We start from the raw sequence: 15,453 nt of genomic DNA, 5'->3' as shown, positions 1-15,453 counted from the left end.
AAAGTCCCTTTTGTGATTTATGCTGACTTTGAAAGCTTTGTACGCCCCATTAGCACATGTGAACCAAATCCAGACAAATCATCGACGACTCGGTATCAAAAACACGAACCTTGTGGCTTTTCATACATGGTAAAATGTTCATCAGACGAACTATCGAAATCTGCACAGGTCTATAGAGGTCCCGACGTAGTTGACAATTTTTTCAAAAAATTGATTCAAGAAGAGGAAAGTATTTGTCAAATTTTAGAAAATGTTAAACCCATGACTTTGACTCAAAACGAAAAAATCTCTTTCCAAAATGCAACACAATGTCATATTTGTCAGAAAGATCTTGGAAACGACAGAGTTTTCGACCATGATCATTTAGATGGACGTTACAGAGGTCCAAGTCACAGTAATTGTAACTTTCAATATCAATTCAGACAAGGGTCACAGAGTTCAAAGTTTTACATTCCTGTCGTGTTTCATAACTTACGAGGCTATGATATGCATTTGTTGATGGAATCAGCAGGAAAATTCAAATCAAAGACTTTGTCTTGTATTCCAAACAATATGGAGAAGTACATGTCATTTTCTCTAGGGAACCTGAGATTTATTGATTCCTTGCAATTTCTAAATGCTCCTCTAGACACACTGGTGTCCAATTTGGTAGCAGAGGGAGTTGATAAATTCCCGAATTTGTCGAGACACTTCCACAACGAGGAGCATCTCCAACTTCTTCTTCGAAAAGGGGTATACCCATACGATTACGCAACGTCACCCGAAAAGTTTGATGAAAACAAATTACCTGGACAAGATCAGTTTTATAATAAACTTACAGAAACGGATCTGTCCGACGCAGATTATAGACACGCGCAATCGGTCTGGCACACCTTCGATATGACTTGTTTTGGTGAGTATCATGACCTTTACTTAAAGACGGATGTCTTGCTGTTGGCCGATGTGTTCGAGAACTTTCGATCAATCAGTTTAGAATATTACCATTTAGACCCCGCCCATTATTACTCGGCTCCCGGGTTTTCATGGGACGCTATGCTAAAAATGACTGGGGTAGAACTTCAACTTCTAGACGATATCGACATGGTACTGATGGTTGAAAAAGGTATCCGCGGAGGCGTGTCCATGATTTCAAAAAAGTTTGCACAGGCTAATAATCCCAAAGCACCTGAATATGACCCATCGAAACCAAACACCTGGCTCACGTACCTAGATATGAATAATTTGTACGGTACGAGTATGTCTGAATCCTTACCGGAAAAAGACTTTGCATGGCTGACACCTGAACAAATTTCAAATTTAGTTGTTTCTAACATTGACGACAACGCGGACACGGGTTACATTTTAGAAGTTGACCTTGAGTATCCGGAACATTTACATGACAAACATAATGACTACCCCTTGGCCCCCGAGAACATCGGCATTACGAAAGATATGCTTTCTCCCCATTCTCAAGATCTTCGAGAGAAATTAAATATCAAAGGCAAACCATTCAGAAAACTAGTTCCAAATCTATACCCCAAGCAACAATACGTCCTCCATTATCGAAACTTGAAATACTATCTCTCCAAAGGCATGCTACTTACAAAAATCCATCGAGTTATTGAATTTAAACAATTCGCTTGGTTGAAACCTTACATTGACTTTAATACAATCAAAAGAAAACAAGCCAAAAACGACTTTGAGAAAGACTTTTTCAAACTAATGAACAATTCCGTTTTTGGTAAGACAATGGAAAACATGAGGAAGAGAGTCAGCGTTGAGCTGGTGAATACACCAAAACGACTCAGAAAAGTATGTGCTAAACCAAATTTTCAGTCTTTTAAAATTTTTAACAAAGATCTTGTTGCAGTCAACATGAAGAAAACAAATATTATCTTAAATCGGCCGATTTATGCAGGGTTCTGTATTCTAGAGGTATCAAAGATATTCATGTATGAGTTCCATTATGATTTCATCAAACAAAAGTACGGACCAAAAGCAGAATTATTATTCACTGACACGGACTCTCTCGCGTACTGCATAGAAACACCTGACTGGTACGGGGACATTCGAGACAATGCTGACCTGTTTGACACTAGCAATTTCCCAAAAGACAGCTCTTTGTTTAGCATGAACAATTGCAAAGTCCTCGGTAAAATGAAAGACGAGTGTAGCGGTCAAATTATGGACCAGTTTGTAGGATTAAAACCCAAAATGTATAGTCTGACATGTGGGGGTGTAGAGAAACGTACGGCTAAAGGAGTGAAGAAATCAGTCATTGAAAAGCAACTGAGACATCAAGCGTATTTACTCTGTCTTTCCGAACAAAGCAGTTGCAAACATAAAATGAATCTTATACGTAGTTTCGATCACCAACTCTATAGTATAACGGTCAACAAGACCAGTCTGTCTCCGTATGACGACAAACGGTATTTCACTGGCATAGACAGTTTGGCTTATGGTCATTATACAATTTCACAAACATGAACCATTTCATACATTTGAATATGATATTACCTTTTCTTTTATATAGATATGTCTATTTATTTTCAAAAAATACACATTCAATATTTTTGATTGATGGCTCTCAATACAACATATTGATAAACGTTAGGATTAAATATGTAAATGCTGTAAGAGATATATTACATTTGATTTGACAGTATGTATGAATGTAGATAATATCTGTCTAAATCTTTGCCCGTATCAGGTGTATATATATTTTAATTACTTATCCAATATATCTTTAGTATGATGTATACGTATGAAATGCATTTTTAATAAAATCCTTGAGCATCACCCAATGGTTTGTGCTGTTTATGGTATATCTCATCAACAAAGGAAAAACAATGACAACATCAGAATCTTTTAAATTTTATTAACTACATGACCCTATTTACAAGTGATTATTCCTAGGTGAAATTGACATAATCAAAACGTTCACGTTCGATTTTTAATCTTCCATTTCACTATTGTCCTCATCAGTTTCATCTTCATTGTTCGATCCCTCGGAATCAGTATCAACACTTTCCTCGTCATCGGTTACATTATCCAAATAGTCTTCAAATTGATGTTTGAATTGCCTGAGAGTAACCCGAATGGCCTTTTCTCTGTCCATACCATCAGCAATATAGTTTTCAATTGATTCTATTACCTGTCCGTGTAATCTCCCATGTCTTAACTGCAATAAATAGGTCAGAACTTGTTTATAGTGTCCTAGGAATTCTTTCATATCATCTTCCCTGAGTTTTATGTCAGTCTTCGATTTAGCCTCGGAATTTGAGAATCCTTCATTTTCATATTTCTCTAATTTCTTTTGCCAATGTCCTTCGTTTTTCTCTCTGGCTATTTCTGCAAAATGCGTAAAGACTTCGTCTTCTGCGTCATCAAATGAAGAGTTAGACTCATCGCTGTCGTCAGAGATCATTCTCTCGAATTTGATCTTTTTGTTTGGTACACTTTCTTCTTTCGACATGCTCCTCTTCACTGTGTAGTGATCGGGACACCAATTCTTAATGTGTTTCTGAAGATCATGCAAGTTTTCGAAGACAATTCCACAATCTTCACAGCTAATCATATTGAGCTTTTCTGTATCTGTCGACATTTTGACTGTATCTTCTTCTGCAGGGACTTCTGAATACGTCTGCACAGTAGGGGTGTTGTTTTCAGAATGAATACAATTTGAAACCAGTGGTCCTTTTATAGTCTCGTCCAGAAAAACATTGTTACGCAAACGTAGAGATTCCGGGGTAGTTGGTTTAAGGTCCACCAATAAATAACCGTATGGTTTATCCGTAGCTTCATTAAATTGACGCACGAGATGTTGGGGTCTTTCCGGATACATTTGCCGAGCCAGCGTCATGGTCTGTTGCCTATCAACCGGGTGATTAAACATCACCAAATAGTGACAGTTTCTTCTTTGAGTTGGATCTTTGTTGTAATACAGATTCTGATTGATGGCTATGACAGACAAATTTCTATGATGACTGCCTTCTGTAAAAAGTTCGTTGACACGTTGATCCTTGGATGCCGTAGACATGAGATCATCTAGCACTATTAAGTTGTTGACATTAGGATTAATAAACGAATCTTGATCCAAATCTAGAGGTATCCCTTTTATAAACTCAACTGTCGGTGTAACAGTCGACTGTATAACATCATACAGTGACTGCCATCTTTTGTAAAGCCATATGATTCTCTGAGGCGCGGGCTCAATTTTTGTCATGCAACTCTGAAGCACTTTTTTAACAAAATAAGTCTTTCCACATGATGTTGGTCCGGAAACATTTGCTGTGAAAGGATGTTTGAAGACAAAATCCCGCACTGGCGGCGGCGGCGGCGGCGGCGGCTGCTGTGATGGTGAGTTAAGCACCTTCACTTCATGTGGTGGTGGTGGCGGCGGTGGATACGCATGACTGGTTTGTGGATACGGTTGACTGCCTCCATGTATGGTTTTCATGTGCCGTAAAAGAACATCCCTTCGAGAACACACTTTATTACACTTTGGACACGACGTGGACTGCATGGCTGTCAGATTGAAAATGAACACCCTTTCTTTTTTAGGTCCTTTTATAGGTTTTGGACGTCGCTCTCTTTGATCCAACTGTTAAATTTCTTTGGATAACCAAGCCATTTTACATATACCTCCTGAATTCCGTTTCTCTTTCGTCGTTTTAACACCCTTTCCACCTTGAACAAGTCATCCCTCCCTTTGGTGACCTTTTGTAGTTCGCTGTTATAAAAAGTTCCAGCTATCGAATCTCCGAAGAACTTTAACTTTGTCAAACAGACGATAGTCATCAGGAAACAATTGAAAGCATCGTTCTTTTCTGTGGTGTCGATGTCCAACGGGTAATCGACTAAAGGTGCCATCTTTTTTAAATTACGTATGGATTTCCTTCATTCCTCTAATATTTAAAAACTTCATTTCACAAAAAAAATCGAAACATATAATATCATCTTATATTAATCGCGCTAGCTTGTCCAGGTGGAAACGCGCGAGGGGTCTTAATGCTGGAGGACACCGGAGTACCCGGCGAAACGGTACGTTGTCGGGCATGATACCACATACCTTTTCACGTCCTAGTAGTAGGGAAAGTGAGGCTTCTGGGCCACCTCTCCCCGCTATATAATATATAGTACCACCCCAGTACCACCCTGAGTAGGATCGAGTGGTACAGTGACGTTACAGGTTTTCCGTAGTTGATATATATATATTTAGATTGCAAAACGATTGCATCACGTTTGGAAATAAAAAATTATGGTCTTGATGATTCTTACGGCTGATATGATTTTTGTTCCCTTCTTGATAAGTACCGCAACACTCCAAACGAACTTTTACAATCAGACGACAGTCACCAGGAAATAATTGAAAGCATCGTTTTGTTTTGTAGTGTCCACGTCCAACTGGAAAACGACTAAATGTGCCATTTTTTTTTTAATTACGTATGAATTTCGTTCTTTCGTTCTTGTAAATGTAAATGTTCCAATTTAAATGTTTGAAAACTTCATTTCACAAAAAAATCGAAACATGTCATATAATCTGATATTAATCGCGCTAGCTTGTCCAGATGGAAACACGCGAGGGGTCTTACTGTTGGAGGAAACCGTAGTACCCGGCGAAGAGGTACGTGGCGTTAGTGTGAATTACATTCGTAAAGTTGTTGAAATACATAAAATATTGATAACAAGATAACTTTTCACAACAATAGGTATTCTTGCAGGATGCATCTGAGAATAAGACACGGAACGCTTGATATCCACATTAAAACAATTTATTTTCTAGCTGATGGGGAAAATTACAAAAGTTCTCGAGACCATCGTTCGTCATATCAATGTTGGAAAGGTCTTCGTAAGAAAAAATCCTCAACAGGTCACCCTTTTTAAATCAGAAATTTTTAGGGTGTTGAGATTTTGACTTAACTTTGTTTGGTATGTTTTTCGATAGCTTCTTTGGTTCATATTGTAGGATCCAGAGTTTAAGTAAATCAGCTCTCGACACCCTGGCCGCTACTCTCTTGATGTGGCGATAATAGTTTCGTTAGAACTCTTCTTTAGTTTAGGAAGTACATGAATCGATCGATGTTTCAATCTGGGCGTCATGTAATTGGTGATATGGCATTTAAGGGTCTTGATGATTCTTACGGCCGATAGGAATGCCTCCACCATTTTTGTTATGTTCTTGATAAGTACCGCAACACTCCAAACGAACTTTGTCAAACAGACGATAGTCATCAGGAAACAATTGAAAGCATCGTTCTGTTCTGTGGTGTCCATGTCCAACGGGTAATCGACTAAAGGTGCCATCTTTTTTAAATTACGTATGGATTTCCTTCATTCCTCTAATATTTAAAAACTTCATTTAACAAAAAAAATCAAAACATATAATATCATCTTATATTAATCGCGCTAGCTTGTCCAGGTGGAAACGCGCGAGGGGTCTTACTGTTGGAGGACAAACGAGTCCGAACCAAAATTTTTTTCCAATTTTCTCCCCTTGATGCCCCCCTAGAAGTTGGCTATGCCCAAGATCGGGTGCGGTCTGGACAGATTGGAATGGACTCGAGTCAGCGAGATTATAAGCGACGTCTTTAGAGACACCGCCATGACTATAACCATCTACGAGTTTTTAAAAAAAAAAAAAAAATGACCCCCCTCCTCAATAATCACCGCCAACGTTTTTTTTTTTTTTTTTAAATCGTCATGTGTAACGAGGTCTCTTGCGGTTATCTCGGTCCCAATAAAAATTTCGTGATCGCTCTGTCCCAATAAAACCCGCGTGACATGTGTATAAACCGCCGTACCCTCAAGTCAGTCAATCAGACAAAGTTGTGATCATGTCTATACCAGTGAGAAAACGTGTGCATGAAGATCAACGTGACGATACGCCAAGGCGTATAATTAAAAAACCAATGAAGTACAATGACTATATTGTTTCCACCAGTCTTGATTTTCGTACAAATGTGGGCAATGTGCCTAGATCGCAGCAGGTGATTCAACGACCGGCGGATGATGAACAGTTGTCGAATCAACGAGAGACCGGTGTGTATGATTATGATTCGGAACTATCCGATCATGACGACGACGTGTTTCTTGATAGTTGTTTAGAACAAATGATTGCTTCGACACCGGAACTCGAAACAACGATACCTACTGCTTCGACACCGAAACTCAAAAAATTGATGTTTATTGCTTCGACAATGGATCTCGACGAATTGAATTGCGCTACCGACTTGATTCACGCTTGTAAAGATCGATATGAAACGATTCGCAACAAGTTGACACATATATGGGAGGGCAAATTGTTGTAGATGGTGACATTTCATTTTTTTTTTTTTAAACTCTTGGTGAAACATTATGGACGAGGCCCCCGTGCGTGTTACACGGTTCTGTGATATTTTTAAAAACAATGGGACATATGTGGGTTTTTTTTATAAAAAAAAACGGACACGGTTCTAATGTGCGGTAAACGTACGGGTTTTGTTGTTTTTTTTTTTAAAAAGTATGCATAACAATTATGTGTGATATATATCGAGAATAAAAAAATTTTGTTAATCACTTTTTGTGTGTACTGGTTTTTAAAAAAAAAAAAAACACTTGGTAAATGGTAGCGTTGTGTGTTTGTATAATTAATTGGGAGAGAGATGCTTTCTCCCAATAATTTTTGATCAGTCAATTTTTATTGGGTCCAATAAAAAATCAGCCCCAATAAAAAATCGGATTAATCAAAATTATTGGGCCCAATAAAAATAAAATTATTGGGCCCAATAAAAATAAAATTATTGGGCCCAATAAAAATAAAAGGGTATGGTTATATATAAAAGGACGTCACTTTACTACCCATGGTTTTTTTTACCTAGTATTAGTACAGGTTAGGTTTTGATGTATAAGAACATTATGGATTTGATCTATATAAGTTTGTTTCGTGTATTTAGAACGGGTATATCCGACTGATAACGTGTGGTTGTGTTATTTAGACATGGTTAAAAAGGGAGAGTCGGGCACCCACAGGACGAGAGAGAGGATGTGTTTGTGTTATTTAGCCATGGTTAAAAACGGTGAGAGACACGGGTTCCATCCATACAGGACGAAGAGAGGATGTGTTGGACATGGTTTTTTTTTTTTTTTAAAGAGAGACACGGTTAAAATGCTGATTTGTTAAAAAACGGTATGTAAAAGAGTTTTGTCTGTTCTTATTAAAAAAAAACTTACCCCTTATATCATGATCTTCTCTCATCAATGTTTTTTTTTTACTCGAATGATTTGGGGGGTTGACGGTTTCCCCACTAACAGGTTTTTTTATTGGGCCCAATAATTTTTTTATCCGGAAGTGATATCTATTTATAGCCGCCCAATAATTTCTAGTCGCCCAATAATTTCTAGTCGCCCAATAATTTTTACTTTTCCGGAAGTGTTACTATTTATAGCCGCCCAATAATTTTTACTCGCCCAATAATTTTTCATCCAAAAGTTTTTTTTTATATATACGGCTAGTTTTTTTTAAACTATTAGTATAGGCCATGGGAGGATAAAGGCTTTAACGGTCTTGGACCGTTCGTTTCGTTACCCTATGCTTCACAAATTTTTGGACTACCTCGCGTGTGCTTTGATTCGACTAGATGGATGTAGCCTCGATGGTTTCGCTTGCCTAGGATGTATACATTATGTGATTTACGAAACGGACCTATGCCCGATTTTTTCGTAGTCTAGGATGTATACATTATACGGTTTACGAAACGGACGTATGCTCAAATTTTTAACTGACGGTGCTTGTTTAGACTAGATTGACGGTTACGCGCTTGTTTCACAGTATAGGATGGACAGTATATGGTTTTCGCTGCCTAGGATGTATACATTATACGGTTTACGAAACGAACCTATGCTCAAATTTTTAACTGACGGTACTTGTTTATACTAGATTGACGGTATCACTCGCTTGTTTCGAACTAGATGGACAGTATCTACTCGCTTGTTTCACAGTATAGGATGGTATCTACTCGCTTGTTTCACAGTATAGGATGGTATCTACTCGCTTGTTTCGTTGCCTGGGATGTATACATTATACGGTTTACGAAACGAACCTATGCTCAAATTTTTAACGGACTAAACGACGGACTGTATCACTCACTCGCTTGTTTCAATCTAGTTGGACGGTATCACTCGCTCGATTCGACTAGATGGACGGTATAGCTCGATGGTTTCGCTGTCTAGGATGTATACATTATGTGATTTACGAAACGGACCTATGCTCAATTTTTTAACTGACGGTGCTTGTTTAGACTAGATGGACAGTATAGCTCGATGGTTTCGTTGCCTGGGATGTATACATTATACGGTTTACGAAACGGACGTATGCCCAATTTTTTAACTGACGGTATTGCTCGATGGTTTCGCTGTCTAGGATGTATACATTATGTGGTTTACGAAACGGACCTATGCTCAAATTTTTAACTGACGGTATCACTCACTCGCTTGTTTAGACTAGATGGACAGTATCACTCGCTTGTTTAGATTAGATGGACGATATGGACGCTTGTTTCGCTGTCTAGGATGTATACATTATGTGATTTACGAAACGGACGTATGCCCAATTTTTTTAACGGGACGGTTTGATCTAGGTTTTTTTTACCAGTATAGGAGGTATAGCTCGATGGTTTTTACTCGCTTGTTTCGATTAGATGGACAGTATGCTCGAGGTTTTCTCAGTGTAGGAGGTATACATTATGTGATTTACGAAACGGACGTATGTCCAATTTTTTAACGGACTAAGGATGTACACGTTTAACCTTTACTCTAAAGATGGACGAGTATGCTCAAATTGATTAGGATGGTGTATATACACGGTTAAGCTTTCGACTAGATGGACGTATGTATCGTATCTTTCGACTAGATGGACGTATAGCTCTAGGTTTTCGCTGTCTAGGAAGTATACATTATGTGATTTACGAAGCGAACCTCTGCCCAATTTTTTAACAGACTAGGATGTCTAACCTTTCACTTAGATGGACGGTATTGCTCGAGGTTTTTTACAGTATAGGAGGTATACTCACCCACATCCATCTCATCCACGGGGAGGGTTGATTCTCGAAATGGTGAAGTCTTTTTTTTATTGGAATGATAATTTTTCCTTATTGCGTGGGTGTCTCTTCTTTTTTTATTGGGCGGCTATAAATAGAATCACTTCCGGATTTTTTTTTATCAGGCTGATAATTTTGAATCTAACGATTTTTATTGGGCGGCTATAAATAGAATCACTTCCAGATTTTTTTTTTATCAGGCTGATAATTTTGATTTTTGTTGGGCTGATAATTTTGAATCACGTGATCTATTTTTATCAGCCCAACAAAAAAAAACAGGCTTATAACTATAAATACGAGAGGAGATCTTTCATTCGGGTCTTTATACCTCGATGCTGACGGACGTGCTTCTTCCTTATTGTTACCTTAAAGGACTATCTAAAACGGATTACTAAACTGAAAAAGGACTGGCTTACTACGAAGCGGACGCGTGTTTCATTCTGTAAAAAACGGTTCTATACGGTTAAATTCGCTACCTGGATGATGTATATATTACTGTAAACGAAGCGAACCTATGCTCAAATTTCTAACGGTTAAATTCGCTACCTGGATGATGTATATATTACTGTAAACGAAGCGGACCTATGCTCAAATTTCTAAAAAAAAACTGGAACGGGTTGACTACTGATCTAACACGATGGTTGTATATAACGTGTACTGGAGCGGTGGTATGGTTAGATTCGCCGACTGGATGGTGTATATATTGACCTAAACGAAGCGAACCTATGCTCAAATTTTCTACAACGAGACGGGTTAACGTGTACTACTGATCTACACGATTGATTCGCTACATAGGATGTATACATTATACGGTTTACGAAGCGAACCTATGCTCAAATTTTCTACAACGAGACGGGTTAACGTGTACTACTAAACGGGGAGGACGTACGATCCCAATTCGTCGACTGGATGGTTAACGTGTACTACAAGCTTAAAAAACCCGGTTCTACACGATTAATTCGCTACCTGGATGGTATACATTATGTGATTTACGAAGCGAACCCATGCTCAAAATTTTAACAGACCTTAGAGAGGACGGTATTCCATCTTAAAAACGGGGGAGAATGTACGATCAGGTTCATCTAAACGGGGAGAATGTACGATCAGGGTTCATCTAAACGGGGAGAATGTACGATCAATGTCATCTAAACGGAGAGAATGTACGATCAGATTCGTCGACTGGATAGACATGTATTACTAACTAAACGAAGCGGACGTATGCTCAAATTTCCATCTAAACGGAGAGAGAACGCTACGGTCCACATCGATTGTAGGGTCGTCTTAACAAAAAAATAAAAGCTTGTTTTGGTGTAAACTGTTTATTTTTGGGTTTTTTTGGGTGACCGTAACTCATCGTTGCACCAGATCGATGTTGACTCGGTTCTTCGAGATCGTAGAAGAAGAGAAGACGAGCAGGGTCCCTTGTTACAAGAGCACGGCTTACGAGTGTCTTCGGGAGAGATACCGATCCAGTAGTTATTCGGGAGAAATCCGATGCGACATGAGTAGTTATCAAGCAGTGTGGAGAAACATGTGCGAGTGTCAGAGACCTTTATTGCAGAGAAAAAGGGACGAAATTCTCGTCGATGCGCAGTACCTTACCCTTCGCGGCGAGGTGAAGGATATCGTGGGTCAAGACTTGAGACTGATCGAATTTGTCGAATCTATGGCACGAATCACGTCCGACGACGGCATCTTGTGGAACAAGTACTACGCATGGTATCTAGACGAGAAGCGAACGTACGAAATGTATCTCGAAGATCTGGAAGGCATTATAGACGGGCTTCGTCTGTACGCACACGACGCGATTGCGTTCTCTATATGGAACAAACTCCACTCCTTTTTCGATCAAAACTTGGTGGCCAACGAACGCTATCGCGAATTGAAATTCAATCTCTTACGGGACTTGCCCATGGTTCTGAGAAGCGGCAGACTGGTTCCGGAGTAACTTTTTTTTGGGCCCAATAAAAAACTATATTCAAATGTTATGTTATACCTTTTTTTTTAGTTTTAAGTTTTTAAAGTGTGTAATGGCACGACGACTGGGATTGATTGTCAGTAACAAGACTTTTCTCGACAGATGGCGTCACATAGAAAGACCGGGTTCGCATAGAGATGCAGTCACCATGCAGGCACAACTCGTAAAATTTGGATTCGTTCCTATGATGGAAGGGGATACGACGATGGTTCACAAAGACGTGACTAGAGACGACTTACTAGAATTGATGAAACGGGCTGCCGGACAGACGAACGTTGATCTGTTTTTCATCATGATCCTCTCTTACGGAAAGGACGGAGACGTCGTGTGTCACGACAGCGAGTTTCTAGAGATAGATCGCATACTCGAACTTTTTCACGACAGTAGTAGTGGAAAAAAGATGGTTTTTTTTATGAGCGACTATCACGAGGATACGTGCACCCCCCGAATACCCATACAGACTTTCTCCACGACCAAGTTTCCACCAGAAACCGTGTTACAGTTCAGTCCCGTGACGGGATTCTTGGGTTGGTTGAGGAAGAGAAACGGACGCGTGAATCGTGGATTGTCGTACTTTGTGGAATCGGTTTGTAAGGCGATTAACAAAGAATCTTCGTCGGAGTTGAGAATCTTTTTCGAGCGCGTACACGAAGAGTATGCCAAGATCCTAGTAGAAGAAGAAATAGAACAGTGCGAAGATTTTCTCATGCCAGAGGTCCGATCCTCGCTCACGGAAGAACCTACGTACCCTTAACCTCCCCAATAAAAATTTAAATTAAAAAAATTATTGTGTGGATGGTTTTTTCATATATATAGGGAAGGGCATCAAACAATATCGCAAAACATCGTCAAACATTCATCTCGTCAACAAAAAAACATGGCAACAAACATGCAACAACAACAAGAACCTCTCCTGCAAGAAAACCCTCAACGATTCGTCGTGTTTCCCATACGAGACCAAGAGTTGTGGGCCATGTACAAGAAACACGAGGCTTCGTTCTGGACTGCGGAAGAAGTCGATCTGGCGGATGACGAGTGGGATAATTTGTCTAAAGATGAACAGAAATTCTTGTCTCACGTGTTGGCTTTCTTTGCTGCCAGTGACGGTCTAGTCAACGAGAATCTGGTGCAGAGGTTCAGTCAAGAAGTACAGTCTACAGAAGCTAGGACCTATTACGGTTTTCAGGTGGCCATGGAAAATATCCATTCCGAGATGTACAGTCTACTCATAGACACTTATGTGAAAGACCCGGTAGAGAAGATGGCATTGTTTGAGGCAATCAAAACAATGCCCTGCATCAAGAAGAAAGCCGATTGGTGTATGCGGTGGATTCAAGATACAAAATCGACGTTTGCCGAGAGAGTAGTAGCATTTGCTGCAGTGGAAGGAATCTTTTTTTCGGGGAGTTTTGCTTCAATCTTTTGGATCAAGAAGAGAGGTTTACACATGCCCGGTCTTACATTCAGCAACGAACTCATCAGTAGAGACGAAGGTCTACACTGTATGTTCGCTTGCATGATGTTTACCCGTACGGTAAACAAACCGTCCGAATCCCGAGTGCGGGAAATCATCATGGAAGCCGTGGAGCTCGAGAAAGAATTTCTTACCGAGGCCCTTCCAGTAGACTTGATAGGTATGAATGCCAAATTGATGAAACAATACATCGAGTTTGTAGCCGATCGGTTGATGACCGACTTGAGATTCGCCAAGATCTACAACGCCGAGAATCCGTTCGATTTCATGGAAAACATCTCTCTGGAGGGTAAGACCAATTTTTTCGAGAAGAGGGTGGGCGAGTATCAAAAGATGGGTGTCATGAACAACAATGATCGTACCTTCAAATTGGACGCCGATTTTTAAATCTTTGTAATTATGACCGGGACGCTCGATTTGTGGGGGAAAAAAATAAAATTATATAAAAAAAAGCGATTTAGTCTGTTGTGTGTGTGTTTAAATCAGATGTGTGTAAAATTCCGGGTGGCAACTATAATTCCGGATGTCAATTTTTAAACCCTTCTGTGTGATTATGAACAGGATGTCGGTTATCTCCTTGGGTTTAAAAGGTCGTGTCTCCTGTGTAAACTCCCCAAGGCTATCTCATTATCTAAACACCACCGGATGTCGGTTATCTCCTTGGTTGATTAAAAGGTCGTGTCTGGCTCCTGTGTAAACATTCCACCGGCCCTTTAATCTAAACACCGGGAGGCTATCTCATTATCTAAACACCACCGGATGTTGGTTATCTCCTTGGTTGATTAAAAGGTCGTGTCTGGCTCCTGTGTAAACATTCCACCGGCCCTTTAACACCGGGCTTTCCTTTGTATGCTGTCGTTATCTCGGTAAACACCTGGTGATTCATACACACTGACCTCTCTCAACACTTTTTAAGAGGCTCGCGTACACAAGCTGGTCCCATCATCAAACGCGTCACTTCCATCAAACGGGGAAGATGTCATTCAATCAAACAATTTCGAGATGGCCTGTAAGTTCATTCGCTAGGAGCTCGAGACGACGAAGACCTATTAATTCTGTGTCTGTAGACAGACCGTTTCGTTCCGCCCAGGCGTCTAATTCCGCTACTGTTTGTATATCATACATCTTTTTTTTACCGTTCGGTCCGTTTCGCTTCACCCTGTACTGCATGTCATCGGATTTCACTTCAAGGCGGGATGGTTCATCTTCTTCTCCCGCCGAATCGAGGAGAATTTGTTGCCGATCAGTGTCGACACATTTAATATGGAATTTCTCGGTATGAAATCCCAACTCCGGGAAATCTTCTTCCTCTGACACGCGTTCGCAGGCACTGTCCATCGATTGATCCGACACAAGATCGGGTATCTCGGAATCGTCGGATTCCAATGTTTGTAGATATGACATCAACAAATCATCGACGGCGTCGGATGTTTTGTTCATCTCTGACACAGGTATCTCGGAATCGTCGGATGTTTTGTCTATCTCTGACACGGGTATCTCGGAATCGTCGGATGTTTTGTCCATCGGTGACACGGGTATCTCGGAATCGTCGGGTTGCAATGATTGTAGATAAGACATAAACCAATCATCGTGTTGTACAAGATAGTCTACCATTTCGCTTGCCGTCGTGTCACGATCGTCTTGCATCAAAAATTCTTGTATATCTTGTTCTGTCGCACATTCCAATAAATCGGGTATATCGGAGAGAATCTCGGAGAGACACTCTGAAGAAACTTGGTGCGAATCCAATTCGCCTGTCGTGTCTTGCGTACCTGTCAAATCAGGTATCTCGGGCAAAACTTGTTCGTCTGTCGTTGTCACAAATTCCAATAAATCGGGTATCTCTGGAAAAACTTGTTCGCCTGTCGTTGTCACAAATTCCAATAAATCGGGTATCTCGGGCTCTGGAAAGACTTGTTCGCCTGTCGTTGTCACAAATTCCAATA

General features: G+C 40.0%; 3 protein-coding genes across 3 annotated transcripts; all 3 read left to right on the top strand.

Moving 5' to 3' along the window:
• Positions 1-552: 552 nt before the first annotated feature.
• LOC117336710 lies at positions 553-2,466 on the top strand. The gene has a single exon (XM_033897322.1). The coding sequence runs from the start codon at positions 553-555 to the stop codon at positions 2,464-2,466; it is 1,914 nt and encodes a 637-aa protein (XP_033753213.1).
• Positions 2,467-12,085: 9,619 nt separating this feature from the next.
• Positions 12,086-12,787, top strand: LOC117336709. Its single transcript, XM_033897321.1, has one exon. It carries the CDS (start codon positions 12,086-12,088, stop codon positions 12,785-12,787), a length of 702 nt encoding a protein of 233 aa, XP_033753212.1.
• A 123-nt stretch (positions 12,788-12,910) lies between these two features.
• LOC117336835 (ribonucleoside-diphosphate reductase subunit M2-like) lies at positions 12,911-13,894 on the top strand. Its single transcript, XM_033897494.1, has one exon. The coding sequence runs from the start codon at positions 12,911-12,913 to the stop codon at positions 13,892-13,894; it is 984 nt and encodes a 327-aa protein (XP_033753385.1).
• The last annotated feature ends 1,559 nt before the right edge of the window (positions 13,895-15,453 follow it).

Source organism: Pecten maximus, chromosome 10 (assembly GCF_902652985.1).
Source record: "Pecten maximus chromosome 10, xPecMax1.1, whole genome shotgun sequence".
NCBI classification, from domain to species: domain Eukaryota; kingdom Metazoa; phylum Mollusca; class Bivalvia; order Pectinida; family Pectinidae; genus Pecten; species Pecten maximus.
Note: the sequence above shows the minus strand (reverse complement) of the source record. Positions and strands in the feature narration are given on the sequence as shown.